Raw genomic sequence first — 16,494 nt, forward strand, 5'->3', positions numbered from 1 at the left:
AAATGAGCTGAGCACACCTTGCACCCCGCTAAAACGCCATTCTTATCAGGAACACTTACAACGTCAATAATCGAAAAACACTTATTAGGGCATAATTGGTATAAAAACCTGTCAACTTGCCAGTTTTGTTCAATATTTTATTTCTTGAATGAGCTTAGAAGCTATAAAAAAGGCTTTCAGACAGCCCGACCCACTTGAGTTCAAGTTTTGGCCCTTTTTACCTATGTTCCGCTAATTTTGCCAGTGTGTGTAATAATCAATCTATCTTATCTTATAGAACTCCTACTGCATTTCTAATATATGTGACAAGTTGACAACAGAAGGCGCCCTAAAATAAAGGAGTTCGAGTGTACCGTGTTGGCCTATATTCCATCCAGAAAATATATCAATGCAATGAAAATTTTAATTCTAATATATGAAAACAGTGTGCACATAATCTATACTAATATTATAATGCGAAAGTATCTCTGTCTTTCTGTCTGTTTGTCTCGCTTTCACGCCAAACGCCAAAGCTACCTAACTGATTGTAATGAAATGTTGTATACAGATAGTCTAAAGCCTGAGAAAGGACATAGGCTACTTTTTTACTGGAAAAAAGGGTTGTAAGGGGGTGAAAATGCGTAAATTTGTTCAAATTAAGTTAGTTCCAAAAGTCATAATAGATGGCGCCGTGCGTCTTCTACATCGCGCTGACGCTTGCTCAAAAGTCTTTCTATAAGAGGTAGTATCATCTTACATCCAAGTTTCGATTTTTTTAGATTGTTATATCTATTCTACGTTATTAAATAACTCAGTACTTTATCTATGCAGTGACGTAACCTTAAATCTATCAATCAAAGAGAATATAATTACTACGTTTTACTATCAATGATAAATAGTTTATGGGTAAAGTTATTGCTGGGCTAAATAAGCTTTAAAATTTGGCATAAAATATGAAGTTTAATATAAAAAATGAAATACTTATTGTGTGCACACTGCACAGCTGTTTTGATTTAAGAGGTACCAGGGTTTTTTCTAAAATACTATTAGTATGGGAGCCCTAGATTTTTTTTATTACTATGGAGCTAATTTTTGTGAGGAGCTTCATTTTGATAAGACGAAGAAGTCAACATTTTTATTTGCGAACAATCTCGAAAGTGGTAGCTAACAGAGATACAAAGGTTTTCATACTTTGAATTGATGGTCCTAAAATATGGATTGTTCTATTTGTAGGACAATGTTACTCTTAAAATGTATAACTATTGACCTACCAATATACAGAAAATCTCCTGGTTAGGGTTCCGTTTTAGGGTAATTACCGTAGTCAACTAAGTTTTGTTGATATTAAAAAAAACGTGTTTTTTTAAACTCTTATTATTTAAAGTTAAATACATTTGACGTTGACATTACTATAACATTATATTCTTATAATATAGATTATAATATGCCAATATAGTAAATAATGATGAAGATAGCTAAGAGTCAGCCACACAGCGCGTTGCGTCCATAAAGTTAATATACCTACCTAGCGGAATAGAGCAGTAATCTCTAGCTGTGAAACGAAACCGAAATTGGTTTTCATATTGTGAAAAATATGTGTACGTATACACTTACACAAGCATGATTGAATATGAATTCTATGAGATTAAATTGTCAACGTGCGGCACGTGCCGATCGAAGGTCAAAAAAAGAGTGCTGCTGTCATGTATCACACGTCTCTTTTTACCACGAAGTGTTACCGATAGTGACATCTCTCTTGTTCAGGCCTTTGTTTCTCAATTCCGCAAGGTATATTAACTTTATGGTTGCGTTTGACGCATAGCCGGCCACACGGACGCTGCGTCATCGCAACGTTATTACGAAGTCTTAACGCCAAACCCCCCCCTCTTTGTCTCGGGGGTTGTGTCCGTCATGTGTGCGTTGCACGTTGTGAACCTTGGTTATTTGTACGTAAAACAACGCAACGTCAGCGCTGCGTCGATGCAACGCTGACGCAACGCGCCGTGTGAACTGGGTCTGAGGCTCGAATTATGTACGTCCGCACGAACGAGCGGTTTGGTTGTACTATCAGAGAAGTTGATTCCTATGCAAATCGGGGACCTAAGTAGTTTGGTTGCTTTACATCAAACCCAGCTGCCAGATCACAAATAACCTCACAATTAACATTGAATTGACATATTCGACCATTATTTGGTTGGTCTGTCAATTGCATAGGAATCAACTTCCTCGATGGTACATCACAAGGTCACAAGCAATTTTATGTAAATGACGGCGAGATTGCGCAGCTATTTTGATCTCGCGGTCTAGTGGCCAACCGCTCGTTCGCATATAAATCGACGCATAATATAAAACCCAGCCGTATGAAGTGATCACTGTGTTGTGTTTTGAACACTTATTTTTCATACTGTAGATACATGTCAATGTTTTTAAAGACAAGTAATTGAATTACGAACATTATGAAACACTCGATTCATAAGGGCACGTTTACAAATACATATAGCTTTTTTCGATTGTTTGTGATTAAGATTTTATCACATTATAGTTTTAAGAATATATCAGCCTACAACACAAAGAAAAACACATAATTTCGTAAATGTGTCCTTAACTCGAGGTTGCTTAATACTAAATTAAAAAAGAAATCTACAATATTTTATTTATCACAGATTTCTTTTTATGTATGAGAATGTATGTTTATAATTCATTTCTATTATAAGTCATTAAATTATAAAATTATATACAAGCTTACATGGGAGCTCATTATTACATCTACACCTTATTCTAAAAAATACATATTTTATTCTTATAAGTCATAACATAGTGTAACCTAAGTAAAATTACGTTCTTAATGCAAACTAAATATCATGTTTAGACCGTTTTGACATGTAAAGTTTCTAAATGTAGGTATGTTACGCTAGGAGATCGAAAACGGTCAGTGAGCGAAAAAATAGCTCACAAAGTCACAACGCGTTGTAGTCACGGTAAAACATCCACATGGCGAAATTCGTGTTATGGCTCTAATGAAAACGAGCTCAAAGCGTTGCGCGTTGTGGCAATCACAAGAAAGCCAAATAGCGAAATTCGTGTCGTGGCTAACATGCTATTCGATCTCAACGCGTTGTGGCAATAAAGAAAAGCCATAACGCGTTCTCGGCTTTTTTTTTAACCATACCAATTACCACGAGTCACGACCATACCACGACGGACAGGTTGGTTGTTATTAAATTGTCATAAAAAAATGAGTATTCAGTAATTTAGTACCTATTCAGTAATTTATAACAAAAAAAGTTTTTTTTAAAATACAGTAATGTCAATGAATAACAAACACGTTATGGAGTGATTTTATAAAAATATCTAATCGCGTTGTGGCTGCTTTACTGTGACCACAACGCGATGTGAACTATTTTTCCGCTGAGCGTTTTCGATCTTTGAGCGTAACATAATATACACTTTGCATTAAATGTTGAAATATTAACTATTTTAATGATTAATATTTCGCAAAATCAACAAAACAATGAATTATTAGGCTGCGTTTCCACCAGAGATGTGCGAGGATGCGTAGCGAGTGATGTGTTTGTAAAGAACGAATAGAATCGCTTCATTTACTTCGCCTCGGTCAGCACAGCTCTGGTGGAAACGGCTTGGCGGAGCTAGTTTTTTGCGCTTACAAAACAAGGGAGGAATGTGTGCGAGAGATGTGTACGCGGGATGTGCTGCGAGAAACGTGTGTTGAGAAGGATGTGTTGCTAGGTTTGCTCATACTGTACCAGCGCATTTTTACACATCTTCGTAGACACATTTTCACAGCACAGCTAGACATCCTCTCACGACACATTTCCATCGCACATCTCTGGTGGAAACGCAGCCTTATTGTCAATTAATATTTATTTGTAATGCATTATCAGTATCACATTGATATTCAAATTATAACATCATCAACGTAAACTTAAAATTCGACGATTTCAGAACTTTTTGTTAGTACGCAGAATACATTTTTGAATACACTTAATAGCTGTAAGCCTAAAGTTAGCTTAGGTAGTTCAATCATAATATATTACTCTTTAAATTATGCTTTGGTCAGAGCTATTGAATGTAAGTTTATAACAGAGGCGGCGCAAAGCGTGGGTGATGTGAGCCGCCGCCTACGGCCTCGTGGTCCAAGGAACCTCGGGGCCCTAGGACCACGAGATTTTTTTAGTATTTACGAGTTTTGATACTAAATTTTTTATAAATAAAAATTTGAGTATCAAAAAATTTCACTCAACAGAATCCGTCGCCTTGCATCATCCATCAGGGGGCCTCGCAAAATATATCTTACTCACATCAAATTTAGGCCTTGCCCCGCCGCTGGTTTTTAATTTTTTTTTAATGTTTCAGTCATAAACCTACAAATCATAGCTAAAACTTTCAGTCCTATTCACAGTTGGTAACAATCTTTACGTATCTAATATATAACAAAATATAAATCTTTACTGTGACTGATCTAAGCCGCGACTAGTAATTTTTTCCACTATCTAAAGCTCAATTAAATTTTATGGGCCATAGTTACAAAGGTAACGTATAAAACATACATATTATTATGGTAAGAAAAAGCTAATCATAAAAAGAACAAACCTAACCAAATCATAAAATATCGTTAACGATTGCACAAACCCAGCCATATCAATAAAATAATAAAACAAAAACGCACAAGCATGGCTGCTAATCAAATATTTAACAACTAAATTTTTAACGGTTAGGCTGGGCTATAATAGCGTGTAACATAAATAACGTTATAATATTATACTTACAGGATTATTTTTTCACCAGTACAATAAGGTTGGGTTGCACCAGTTAAAGTTAACTTTATGGTTATAGTTAAGGCTAAATTTAACTTAACCATAACTTTTTTAATAGTTTAGCGGATAAGTCCGGGGCTTGATATTTTTGTTTTTTTGATCCATAGGGGTAGTAACAAAAACCGATAGTATTTTTTATTTTTGAAAATTATTACGTATGTACTGGTGAAAAAACAATGAAAAAATAATCCTGTATTGTAATCACTATCGAGTTTTAAGTTGTAAAGTGTAGAATACGAATAAAAAACAACTATCTAAAGTATATTACTGCACAACGTAAGTATATTATTTAATTCAGAAGTAGATAAATACAGAATACATTAGTATTTCAAACACACAAAAACAAAATATGCGCAAATCGCAATATATTAAATATAAAGCAATATATTTTTAATATCAGCCAATTTAATTATTTGGCTAAATGTCAATAAATATTTAACTTTTATGAATTATTGTATTCAATAAACTGGTGACTAAATATATTTTGTATACCTTGCGGTAAATAGTAATAAATTTCGCAGCACTTTTAGTTTGCACTAGATTAATATTTCATTTAATTATATGAGATCTGCTATAGGGTGTTAAACGGAATATAACGTTAATATAACGCTTCGTATATTATACGAAGCGAATATAAAATGAATATATTCAAAATGGTCGAACATCGTTCATTAAATTTTGGCACAGTTTTAAGAATGTCCATAATATATTCCTATAACATTCACATCTATTAACTTTAACTAAAAAATTAATATCGATTGACGATTACTCGGGCCAGTAGCTGAGTGTAAGTTTTATCACTTCTCACCGTGAGGACGTTTATAATAAACTTTTGATTCTTGAATAATTAGTTACCATTGTTTGCCACTACCATTACCATTGTTTTTGCTGTTCGGAATTATATAAAATTATTACTTTAGTTCCGAAATATAACCCGGTGTACTGGCTAGTTCTCGTGACGTCATTTATCAGATATATCTATCAGAAGTGATTTTAACTTAAAATCAGCGCTTTTTGGTGCCTGCACCTCAGTCGAAAACCCAAATATGCAATGCTCCGATTTTTATGTTCACACATTAAAATGGCATTTTCACTTCTCTTTATTTCTCGAATTTCGAGACAGAGATCAGTCATCTTACTATCTAGTCGAGTACTGCAACTTAAAATGCCTAATTCTCGCCTTGAGTTCAACTCAATTTGTGTAACGTACAGGTATATATTTTACAGTAAACGCTAAACAAACAAACCGTAGACACATATTATGTTTAGTGCTGGAAGAAGAAATAGCAAAATTATGATACTGGATTTTTTATTAAACTAGCTAAAAGCCGAGCTTTGTGAGGACACGCGTCGTCACACCTTGACTGACTGATAATAAAACATCTACATATAAATAAAAATTACTATGTTAAAGCACAAATCAATTGGCCTGATAGTTTTTCCGTAAAGTGTAGAACAAAATGTAATGGTTGTGGGATATACTAAGGCTCGCTTCGCTCGCCCTGATGAAGAAAAAAAGTACAAGTCCTTAACGGCCGTCCCCAATATTCAATCTATCTCTGGTTTGACATACGAACGATCGCAGATAACATTGAATTGACATAAAATATATGTCTCTTATGTCTAATGTGAGCTATTCCTATCTCTAGTAAGGCAAAACCAGAGATAGATCAAATATTAGGAACGGCCGTAAGACGAACGAGACGAAGTTGGCGTGTAAAAAGAGCTTATAAAATAAAGCTAGTGGTATAATTATTTTGGTGAAAAAAGTTTGATTATGTCAACTCTACATTACTTGTCACCTGCTAGGCTTTCAGTACTCGTATACTTGTTAGTTTATCGCGGCATGTTTGGGTTGTGTTGATTGTTTCCGTTATTGGGGGGCATCTGTTGCGCGTACGTGATATTGCGCGATGGTGCCTCCTCGTACAGGATCTGTGGGGGTATGCGCTGGTTCGGCGGAACTTCCTCTAGGTTGCCGTACGAATTTGGAACCTGGAATAAGAGTAATATTATACTTCGAACATGAGTCAAACGGCACGAATGGATGTATTGTCTTGGTAAGTTTACCCCGAAAACGGATAGAAACAACGCTTGTAATGTTACTCTATGTTTACCATGCCAGAGGATCAGAGGTCGTTGGGGTTCCTTATACAGCAATTTCTGATAAGCTTGGACGGTGGTATTCGTATAAGACGAAATTCACTAGACGAGAGTAGGGAATGCAATCTCGTTCTCGCGAGATCTCGGCCTTTTTTAGCGAGATTGATCTCGGGCGAAAAAAAGGCGAGATCTCGCGAGTTTGACGAGATTGCACTTGAGCATTAAAACGTCTTATTCAAAGCGCGGACTGACACGGACGGAGTTGCGGTCACGGAGTAAAAACAAAGAGGAGCTCCTAAGCAACTGTTCACTGTGATTTTTAACTAGGTCCTGAATTTTGACTTCTCGTTGTAAAAGAACTGTTTTATTACTAAAAGATTTGTGTTTGATAATGTGCGCTTTTATAATTCTGGACGTCACTTTATCGTGGACGCCAGCTTCCACAATAAAACGTTGGGTACGTTAAATGCCCTTTTGATTTATTTTTTTTAAATAAGGGGGCATACGAGCTAACGAATCACCTGATGAAAAGCAACTTCCGTCGCCCATGGACACTCGCAGCATCAGAAGAGCTACAGTTGCGTTGCCGGTGTTTAAAAAGGGAATAGGGTAATAGGGGAGGGTAGGGATGGGAAGGGAAGGGAATAGGGGAGGGTAGGGATGGGAAGGGAAGGGAATAGGGGAGGGTAGGAAAGGGAATAGGGTATATAGGGTATTGGGCCTCCGGTAAACTCACTCACTCGGCGAAATACAGCGCAAGCGCTGTTTCACGCCGGTTTTCTGTGAGAACGTGGTATTTCTCCGGTCGAGCCGGCCCATTCGTGCCAGAGCATGGCTATCCCACGTCTAAAAATTTTACGCACCGCGGACGTTTTGTGCGGTTCAGAAGTGTAGACGTCGTGATGTCCCCTAACGTGCACGTTAAAAAGTTATCGTCGACGGAAATTTAGTAGCGTCTCCATAATATATTTCCATACATTTTACTTCCCTATGTTATCGTTTTACCGCGGACGTTTACGATATTACCGCCACGTCCAAAATTATAAAAGCATTAGAAGAGAAGACTGGTTGTTTCTTTCATTTGTTATTTGATAGATAGAAGATACATATGTCAAAGTTTACAACTTAAAAATTATAGACAGATACGTCCAACAATGTTTGATGCTGGATGCATAATATTCTACGGAAAAAAATCGTGAAAATGAATGTTAATCTTATAATACTTATAATATTTATTACTTTTTCGTAATTTATTCAAATGTGATTTTTTGCAAAAAATCCCACCAAACTGCTAATCTCGCGAGATCTCGAAACTGGCGAGATCTCGCGGTATTGTATTCATAAACTCGCGGGATCTCGCTTGAGCCCCAATCTCGAGAGATTTGCATTCCCTAGACGAGAGTATAAGTTAACAGACTTCAGAAATTAGAATGAGTAAAACACCATTACCACTATAAGAGAAGTTGATTCATAGGCAGATAGCGGGCCTACGTAATTTGGTCGCGCTAAGTTAAACCCGACCCGAAGCCGACAGATTACGATAAACATTGAATTGACATAATCCACCCTAGGGTCCGTCAAATGCCTATGAATTAATTTATTCGATTGCCACGCCACACGGGCGCTGCCTCATCGCAGCGTTAATACTCGTGATGCAACGGATCTCTGTTTCTGTTTCCGCAAGTGCGGAAGTTCCGCGCGATTTTCAACATCCGTTTCTGCTTCTGTCAAAGTCAAAACATTCGTTACCTTTCGAAGCGCAAATAAATCTTACCACATATACGACAAAAACTACGTCGGGAACGCCGGTCTTGTACATTGACTGTACATTATTTCAAAATGTACAGTAGTTAGGGGCTGGGAAGCATATAACTTTTTTGCCTACTCACTAAAAGCTATCTAATGGTATAATATAATATTTTATCTCTGTTTCGTTTCTGCATCCGTTTCCGTTTCTGCTAAAATTTACTTTTGACATCTGTTTCCGTTTCCGCTAAGACACTTCCGTTGCATCACTAGTTAATACGAAGCATGTGTGCGTTGCGCGCTGCTGTCACGACGCAGCGGGCCGTGTGAAAACCTTAGTTATTTGTATGCAGCGCTGCGTCGTGTGGACAGGCTCTTACAGCGACTCCAAACGCTGGGAACAATCGGCTAACAAGGTATGGTGTACTCACGTTGATGACGGGCTGCAGGATGCCCAGCCTGGCCAGCAGCAGCTGCTCCTTCACCTGGCGCAGCTCCTCCTGCTGGCGCACTATCATCTGCTGGAGCTCCTCGTGCTTTCGCTGCAACTGCTCCTGCCACAGCCACAAGCTTGCATCATTGTGCACATACTAGCTGATACAGTCAGACAATCAGAACTTTATTATTGAAGTGATGACTATCAAAACATTAAACAAAAGCATGCGTTTCATTTAACTACATATTGCCTTCAGCCTTCTTCGTGCACTAATAACAAAAACGCGTGGGTATCGTTGGTTACACCGTGATAAACGATAATATGATTTCAACACACCTTGGGAATAGGTTGGCCCCACACACGCTACCAAAAAAAAAAAATTGTTAATATTGTCATAATATTATTTTTGAAAAAGACTAATTATTTTCCATCTTTTTTTTCTTCTCGCCGGGTTAATTTCCGATTTGGTGGTAGGCACCTTAGTTTCGACGTTCAGAAAGAATTCATTTTGTAAAAAATCAGCTCTAAATAAAAAAAAATGATTTTGAAAATTTTTGATTTATTCTTGTTATTGTTAGTTATTCTCATAAAAAATCCCTAGGTTTATTATGAGCAAACCCTGGCGTACGCACGATGGTGCATATCACGTAAAAGGCATCATTAACATCGCTCACATATTTTTAAGTAAACGAGAACTTTCGAGCTTGTTGGATATAAGTACTTAAGAGGATACACCAGGGGCGAGAGAAATTGAAAATAGGTATTTGAAAATGTATTGCTGTCTCACCAATCTCAAGTCTCCCACCGCAGAGCGCGATAGAGACAATACGACAAAAGTTCTAATAAAAGAACAGAAAATCTTCGATTCGTTGTCCGCTGATTCCTTCTTCTAAACTTAACCCATTTAAGTACTTTTTTCATTAAGAATTAAAGCAACGCTTGAGCTGTGTTCCTATGTTTTACTTTTTTTGTATATTTTAGCCAGTTTTGTTTTCTGGGTGTTTGAACACAGAGGAAAATCTTGCCATTTTTTTGGGTTTTTGGACGTTCTTATCTTTTTTAATAATAAAATTATGAAAAAAAAGAAAACATAGGGACATGCTAATAGTGGCCATAGATATTCAGGAAAAAAATCATAACTCTATCGGCATTATCCAGGGAGGAAACAGGGGACAGCGTTTGTATGGAAAAACGGCGGTGTGGAATCCTCTTAAGTCTCGTTGAGCCAATTGTTATTACAAAATAACGGGAATATACATTTCAAATTCGCTTTTAGTTTAACATTATAAGTTTCGGAAAAAACAAGAAAGTAATAATGACACTTTTTATTACATTCTGAAGTTACAGACTTGGTTGAATCGGTGTCACTATTCTCCTCACAACCGCTGACCTCAATTACGAATCGATCTATGGTTTCTTCCATTAATCCATCTCCTTGCCAGTAGTGTTCCTCTAAAATTATTACGTGATTGTCACAGCCACGCCAGTCTTCCTCTGTGATCTGAGTGAGTGGCAGCTCTGTAACTTCTTTTAACCTTTTTAGGAAGATGTCAACAGTGGACATTGTGATGCCTCACTATTCTTTTTACTTTTGCCCAAGCCAACTCAATAGGGTTGAGGTCGCACATGTAAGGTGGTAGTCTCACTACGATATGATCGTGACTTCTGATAAATGTATTGATTTGAAAGATTTTTCTGTAGGTTTATGTAACTCAACCAAATGAAAGAGCTGATTTTTTCTCATAATTAGTGAAGCATCCACATTGTTCTTGGTTAGCCATTCCAACATTACTGATTTGGTACTGGACTTTGTTGGGACTTTGTTTTCTTGTACACTATTGTATGGTGCGTTGTCCATCACAACAACGGTGTTTCGTGGTAGATTCGGGATAAACTTATCAGCAGCGCACTTCTCAAAATTAACACTGTTCATCTGTCCGTGATCACCTGACGTAAAACCAGCTTTAAAAAGTAACTTTGCGCCTTTTAAAAACCTTTCTCTCGATCCTGCGTGGACAACAATGAGTATATTCGTGGAGCTTGTGTCCGTCAATACAGCGTCGATCATTTCGTTTCTCCAGCATTTTCCAAAAGTGAGGTTATTGTCTAGCCATGTTTCATCCAGTAAAAAAACTTCGATCGTCTTGCCTATATTGACGGATTTTCCGCAAATAAATTGCAATTTCCGCACGCCAAAAAAAAATTAGTGAATGATACAATTCTCGCGCTAGATGGCGTGTGCGTTGCCATTATTAAATACGCGACGCGCATACGCATCGCGTATTTTGACGTGGGAGAGCCATGCTTCAGCACGAATGGGCCGGCTCCAACGGAGAAATACCACGTCCTCACAGAAAACCGGCGTGAAACAGCGCTTCCGCTGTGTTTCGCCGAGTGAGTGAGTTTACCGGAGGCCCAATCCCCTACCCTTTTCCTTTCCCTACCCTCCCCTATTTCCTTCCGTACCCTCCCCTATTGCCTTCCGTACCCTCCCCTATTCCCTTCCCTACCCTCCCCTATTACCCCTTAAAAGGCCGGCAACGCATCTGCAGCTCTTCTGATGCTGCGAGTGTCCACGGGCGACGGAAGTTGCTTTCCATCAGGTGACCCGTTTGCTCGTTTGCCCCCTTATTTCATTAAAAAAAAATACGAAGTGAAATTCCGCATAAATTCCTCTTAAAGTGTGAACCCAAAATATTGCGGAACTTCCTTATTATGAGGAAGCGGAAGAGGAATCCTCAGCAACCCTGATTTATATCCAATGCCTTTTAACAGTTTTCTCTAAGTGGTCACTCCCCATGGAAATTCGATTTATCTCGAATAGCTGCGAGGAGTTTAATGCAAGTCGCGCAATTTTTTTAGTTACATGAAATTCTTCAATAATCCTGTGTATAACATGCTGATCAAAATCATCCACGTTCGAATTTGTCTTCTTGTGACATGGTGTTTTCCTTTTAGAGAGCGAACAAAGAGACCCTTTTTTTGGCTAATAGAAGACAATGTTCTCTTCGAAAGTCCAGTGTAACGGCTGGCCCGATCGAAAGCATTATTTAAAGATGCCAAATTCTTGTTCTGCTTTTCTTCAATACACAATATGCGTAGAATATGTCTATGTTTCGCCATTTCCCGGGCTTGCCAATGAATGCTGATGCCGGGCTCGATTTTTTTCAACAGAACTAGATGGACTCGTTTTAGTCATTATCATAAACAACAATTACACGCGGCTGTAACTTGAATATTGTTAAACTTTATTTAATTTATCAACATTTTTTTTAATTTAAAATATTTTTTGTTTGAACAAATAGTAGATGGCTGTCAAGTTCCGCACAGCACTACACTGCAGGATGACTGCAGGCAGAGTAGACAGAACTAAGGACTACAAACAAACGGGCGGATATACGCGAATTGGGCGCAAGTGTCAATTTGAACATGTTTCACCTTGCTGGATAACGCATTATGCCTCTAGTCCACCGACACTGCGAGCTGCGAAACAGCGGCGAACTGGTTTAGAGCTGGTACACATTAAACGTTTTAAATCGCGCGTTAGGCGCGCGCTTTACTAACGCGCGTTTTGAGAACCCCGGATTCTATTGAAGCGTACACACGCAAGCGCGTGTTTATCGCGCGCTGTCTCATCCGCCACACGAAAATGTGTTTTATTGCATCTTGCCCTGTTCCTGTTTCGAATTGGTTTCGCAGATATTTCGCAGTTCGCAGCGTCGGTGGACTAGAGGCGTTAGTAGCGCAAGCTCCGGCCGATATGACATACTACGTCAAACGTATAAATTTCGAAATCTCTTCTGAGACGGCCTAATCGTTAGTTCTGTTTACTCTGCTGTAGGCGTACGAAACGCGGGGTGAGGTCGGCGGGGGGATTGCCCCCGTCCTTCTCTCTCTCAGGCCCCAACTACATTCAACTCAATAACATTATAATATTCATAATATTATAATATTCGAACAAGAGTCAAGACCTACCGCGTTCTTAACTTATTGTTATTCAGCCAGTCTGGCATGCGTCATATAAGCGTGTGCACCTGTATCTGCGTCTGATCGTGCGTCATGACGGAGAGGGGCGGGAGCGGCGCGAGCGGCGGGGCGGCAGGCACGCACACGGTGCCGACGTACGGCGCCGGCTGCAAGTACTGAGTGCCGATGCCGTGCAGCGGCACCAGGATCGGCTCCAACTTGCTTTGATACTGGAAAAATATCATTTTTACAACAAAATATATAATATACGAAGGAAAAATTTTGAAAATCGGCTCTCAAACGGCAGAGTAATCTTTGATCATAAAAAAACGAACATAACTCCTCCTTCATTTTGAAAGTCGGTTAAAATTGTGGCCTATATCATTGTAGGGTTTCATTTAAATCCGTTCAGTAGTTTTTGCGTGAAAGAGTAACAAACTTTTGCCTTTATAATATTAGTAAGATGTTGCTGAGATGTTCCGGAAATTGGGTTATCGAAAGGAAAAGAAACATTTTTGATTATGTATTTATTCTTCTTCGACACTCGATTTCCTACATGCAGTGCTTCGAACATATGGAAACGGTTGAGAGGTTTTAGCGTGAAGAGCTAACAGACTGACGTGTCGAAGAGACATACAGAATAACACACCTTTGCGTATAATTAACCTATTTTAGCAATAATAACGACAGCTGGTTTTATGTTGGTGGGAAGCCGTGATTTGTAGACACGATTTATGACAACAACGAGTCTAATATTATGTCGACGTACGATGTTACAGAATAAGTTGCTTCACAGATGTCTGAAGCCCCAAAGATCACCAACCGAGCGAGGTGGAAAAATGTAGTTATTAACTGAGGTTATATATTATGTAGTTGCAAACTCGGATTGTAGACTGCCATAGTGTTTCAAACAAACTGGACCCCTTGGAATTACGCCGAGACCCAGCTTCGCTCTGCATCATATTTAACCAATCATATTGGTTGTATCACAGGGAGTGCTCCGAGGAATTGTTCGGAGTCATACCTCCTATAACTCTTCGTCATCATTTTACGCGAAAAATATACCATCCTCATCACCTTCATGAGTGGCAGTCAGCAACCACTGGCAACCTCTAACATGTGTTGCTCTAGATGCGAGTCAATTACTACTCCTAAATTGCATGCTGCGTTCACGTCAGTATTTTCGGACCAACACGACCTGCAAACCTTCAAGAAGAGAGCTTGTCCCCTCTTCAAAGGCCGGTAACGCGCCCTCAACTCTTCTGATGTTGCGAGTGTCCACGGGCGACGGTAGTTGCTTTCCATCTGGTTTGCTCGTTTTTCCCTTAATTTTATTTAAAAAAACTCGAAAATCTTTATTAGTAATATTCAGACATTATACGTTACCCCAGATCTACATTCATCTCTCGTGTTGGTGCGATGCGAGGATCGCGACTCGCTGGACATTGAAGCGCGGTCGGACTCGGAGTAACACACTTGCGACGTGACGCGCGACCACGCGGCGCTGCCAGACGCCGTCGGCGTGCCCGTTGTGCTGCCCGACGTCGATTTCACTGACGACGGCTGGAAGGGAGACGTGTTAGTGAGTCTAGACTAGCTATCCCCAAACCGCGGCCCCCGGGCCGCATGTGGCCCGCCGGGACTTTATCTGTGGCCCGCGTGCTGTTAAACCATTTTGAAACTCTCTCATAGGGGCTAAAATGGTCGCTTTGGAGAATCACATTAATCATTAATCTAAGTGAATCACTATATGAATTGCACGCAAAGTGGAGTTTATTAATTAATCATATTACTAGAGATCGCCCAATGGTCGAAATTCGACCTTACTTGCAACGACATTAGGACTGCTACCTATATTTTGTAAAAAATATTGACTTCACCATAGTTTTTTTCAATTCTTGACTCTGGGACTCAGCTGATCTCAGACTGGCCGTTTAAACATTGTCTAATAGTATCTAAAATTAAATAAAAAAAACAATAATCCATTTTCAATTTGTCAACTTGTTGTCAACCGACTTCAACCATAAATAAAAGAGTATAATTCGTATGTATAGGCTTGTCACTCAAAAATCTGTCATTTTTCCTAGTAGTAGTGTCGTAGTGTGTGTAACGTTTTATTTGTTAAAAATATATATGATAAAAGCATGATTTTAAAATAATATTAGCTCGATGCACTCCTTCACCATATAAACTACTAGATGTCCCGCGCGGCTTCGCCCGCGTAAATTAGGAATTTTACAGAAACCGTACATTTTCCCATAAAAATATTTCCCCCGTTTTTTCCACATTTTCCTGAGTTGCTTCGGTCGTATTAGTCTTAGCGGGATAATATAATATAGCCTATAGTCTTACTCGATAAATGATCTATCATATGCATTATGCTTTCTGTTCTTAAAACAACGCCGAAACTCCCAAACTTGTATCTATAAAGAATCAGGAGTTCTCTCAGCACCTTCCGAACCACGGTATACCAGGTATACCTCGGTGCAAAATCTTACTTGTTGGTAGCATATTATGCTTAGAATACTTCTCACGAAACCGAAGTCACCACATGTTTCCCTATAAGTTTTGAGGAGTTCCCTCGATAACTTATGGATCCTTCATCATATCACCACTTTTGTGAATAAAATACCAAATTAGGATGATACCCTATATATAAAAAAAAATTTTTGAAAATTGGTTAACAAACGGCGGAGTAATCGTTGAATATAAGAAAACGAACATAACACCTCCCCCATTTTGAAAGTCGGTTAAAATAGTAGCCTATGTGTTATTCTGATGTATAAGCTATATTATTGTAAAGTTTCATTAAAATCCGTTCAGTAGTTTTTGCGTGAAAGAGTAACAAACATCCATACATCCACACATCCATACATCCATACATCCAAACAAACTTTCGCCTTTATAATATTAGTAGGATAACTGTGCGAAATTTCATGCACCTACGTTTCCCCATTTTTCGTAAAAAGGGTTACAAAGTTTTTCTCTCACGTATTAATATATAGATGATTAATTATATGATTCTCCAAAGCGACCATTTTAGCCCCGCTGGACTCTTAACGATTTATTCCAAATTAGAACTTCATATTTCCTAAGATGGGGTGGACGCAAAATAATCATCCCCGCTTGATGTGTACTCGTAGGGGAGGTACCCTAAAAATTTTGTTTTAGGATTTTATGTATAGTCAGGGAGAGGATTACTATCAAGCTAATTTTTTTGTGAGTAGCTTCATTTTGATAAGACAAACATTTTTCTGCGAAAAATCTTGAAATTTGCTACCAGCTAACAGAGATAGAAAGGATTTCATACCTTGATTTGATGGTCCTAAAATATGGATTATTCTATATGTAGGACAATGTTACTCTTAAATTATATAACTACTAGCTGTTGCCCGCGACTTCGTCCGCGTGGACTTCAGTTAATAGCGC

General features: G+C 38.6%; 1 protein-coding gene and 1 long non-coding RNA gene across 4 annotated transcripts in view; one reads left to right on the forward strand and one right to left on the reverse strand.

The window, feature by feature from the left end:
• Positions 1-2,209, forward strand: part of LOC121738913 — a 17,246-nt gene extending 15,037 nt beyond the window's left edge. The window contains exon 3 of the long non-coding RNA XR_006037359.1: positions 2,031-2,209. This is a non-coding gene — a long non-coding RNA (uncharacterized LOC121738913). The remainder of the gene's footprint in view (positions 1-2,030) is intronic.
• A 4,243-nt stretch (positions 2,210-6,452) lies between these two features.
• The window catches only part of LOC121739385 (circadian locomoter output cycles protein kaput), a 69,573-nt gene continuing 59,531 nt past the window's right edge, over positions 6,453-16,494 (reverse strand). For 2 of the 3 annotated variants that reach the window (XM_042131830.1, XM_042131827.1), the window contains exons 10-13: positions 14,452-14,628; positions 13,134-13,295; positions 9,095-9,217; positions 6,453-6,809 (exon numbers count right to left, since the gene is read on the reverse strand). In XM_042131830.1, the coding sequence (XP_041987764.1) occupies positions 6,651-6,809; positions 9,095-9,217; positions 13,134-13,295; positions 14,452-14,628 (621 nt within the window). In that variant the 3' untranslated portion in view covers positions 6,453-6,650. The remainder of the gene's footprint in view (positions 6,810-9,094; positions 9,218-13,133; positions 13,296-14,451; positions 14,629-16,494) is intronic. The other variant, XM_042131828.1, reaches the window with a different exon arrangement.

The sequence above is a fragment of the Aricia agestis genome, chromosome Z (genome assembly GCF_905147365.1).
Source record: "Aricia agestis chromosome Z, ilAriAges1.1, whole genome shotgun sequence".
Classification (NCBI taxonomy): Eukaryota; Metazoa; Arthropoda; class Insecta; order Lepidoptera; family Lycaenidae; genus Aricia; species Aricia agestis.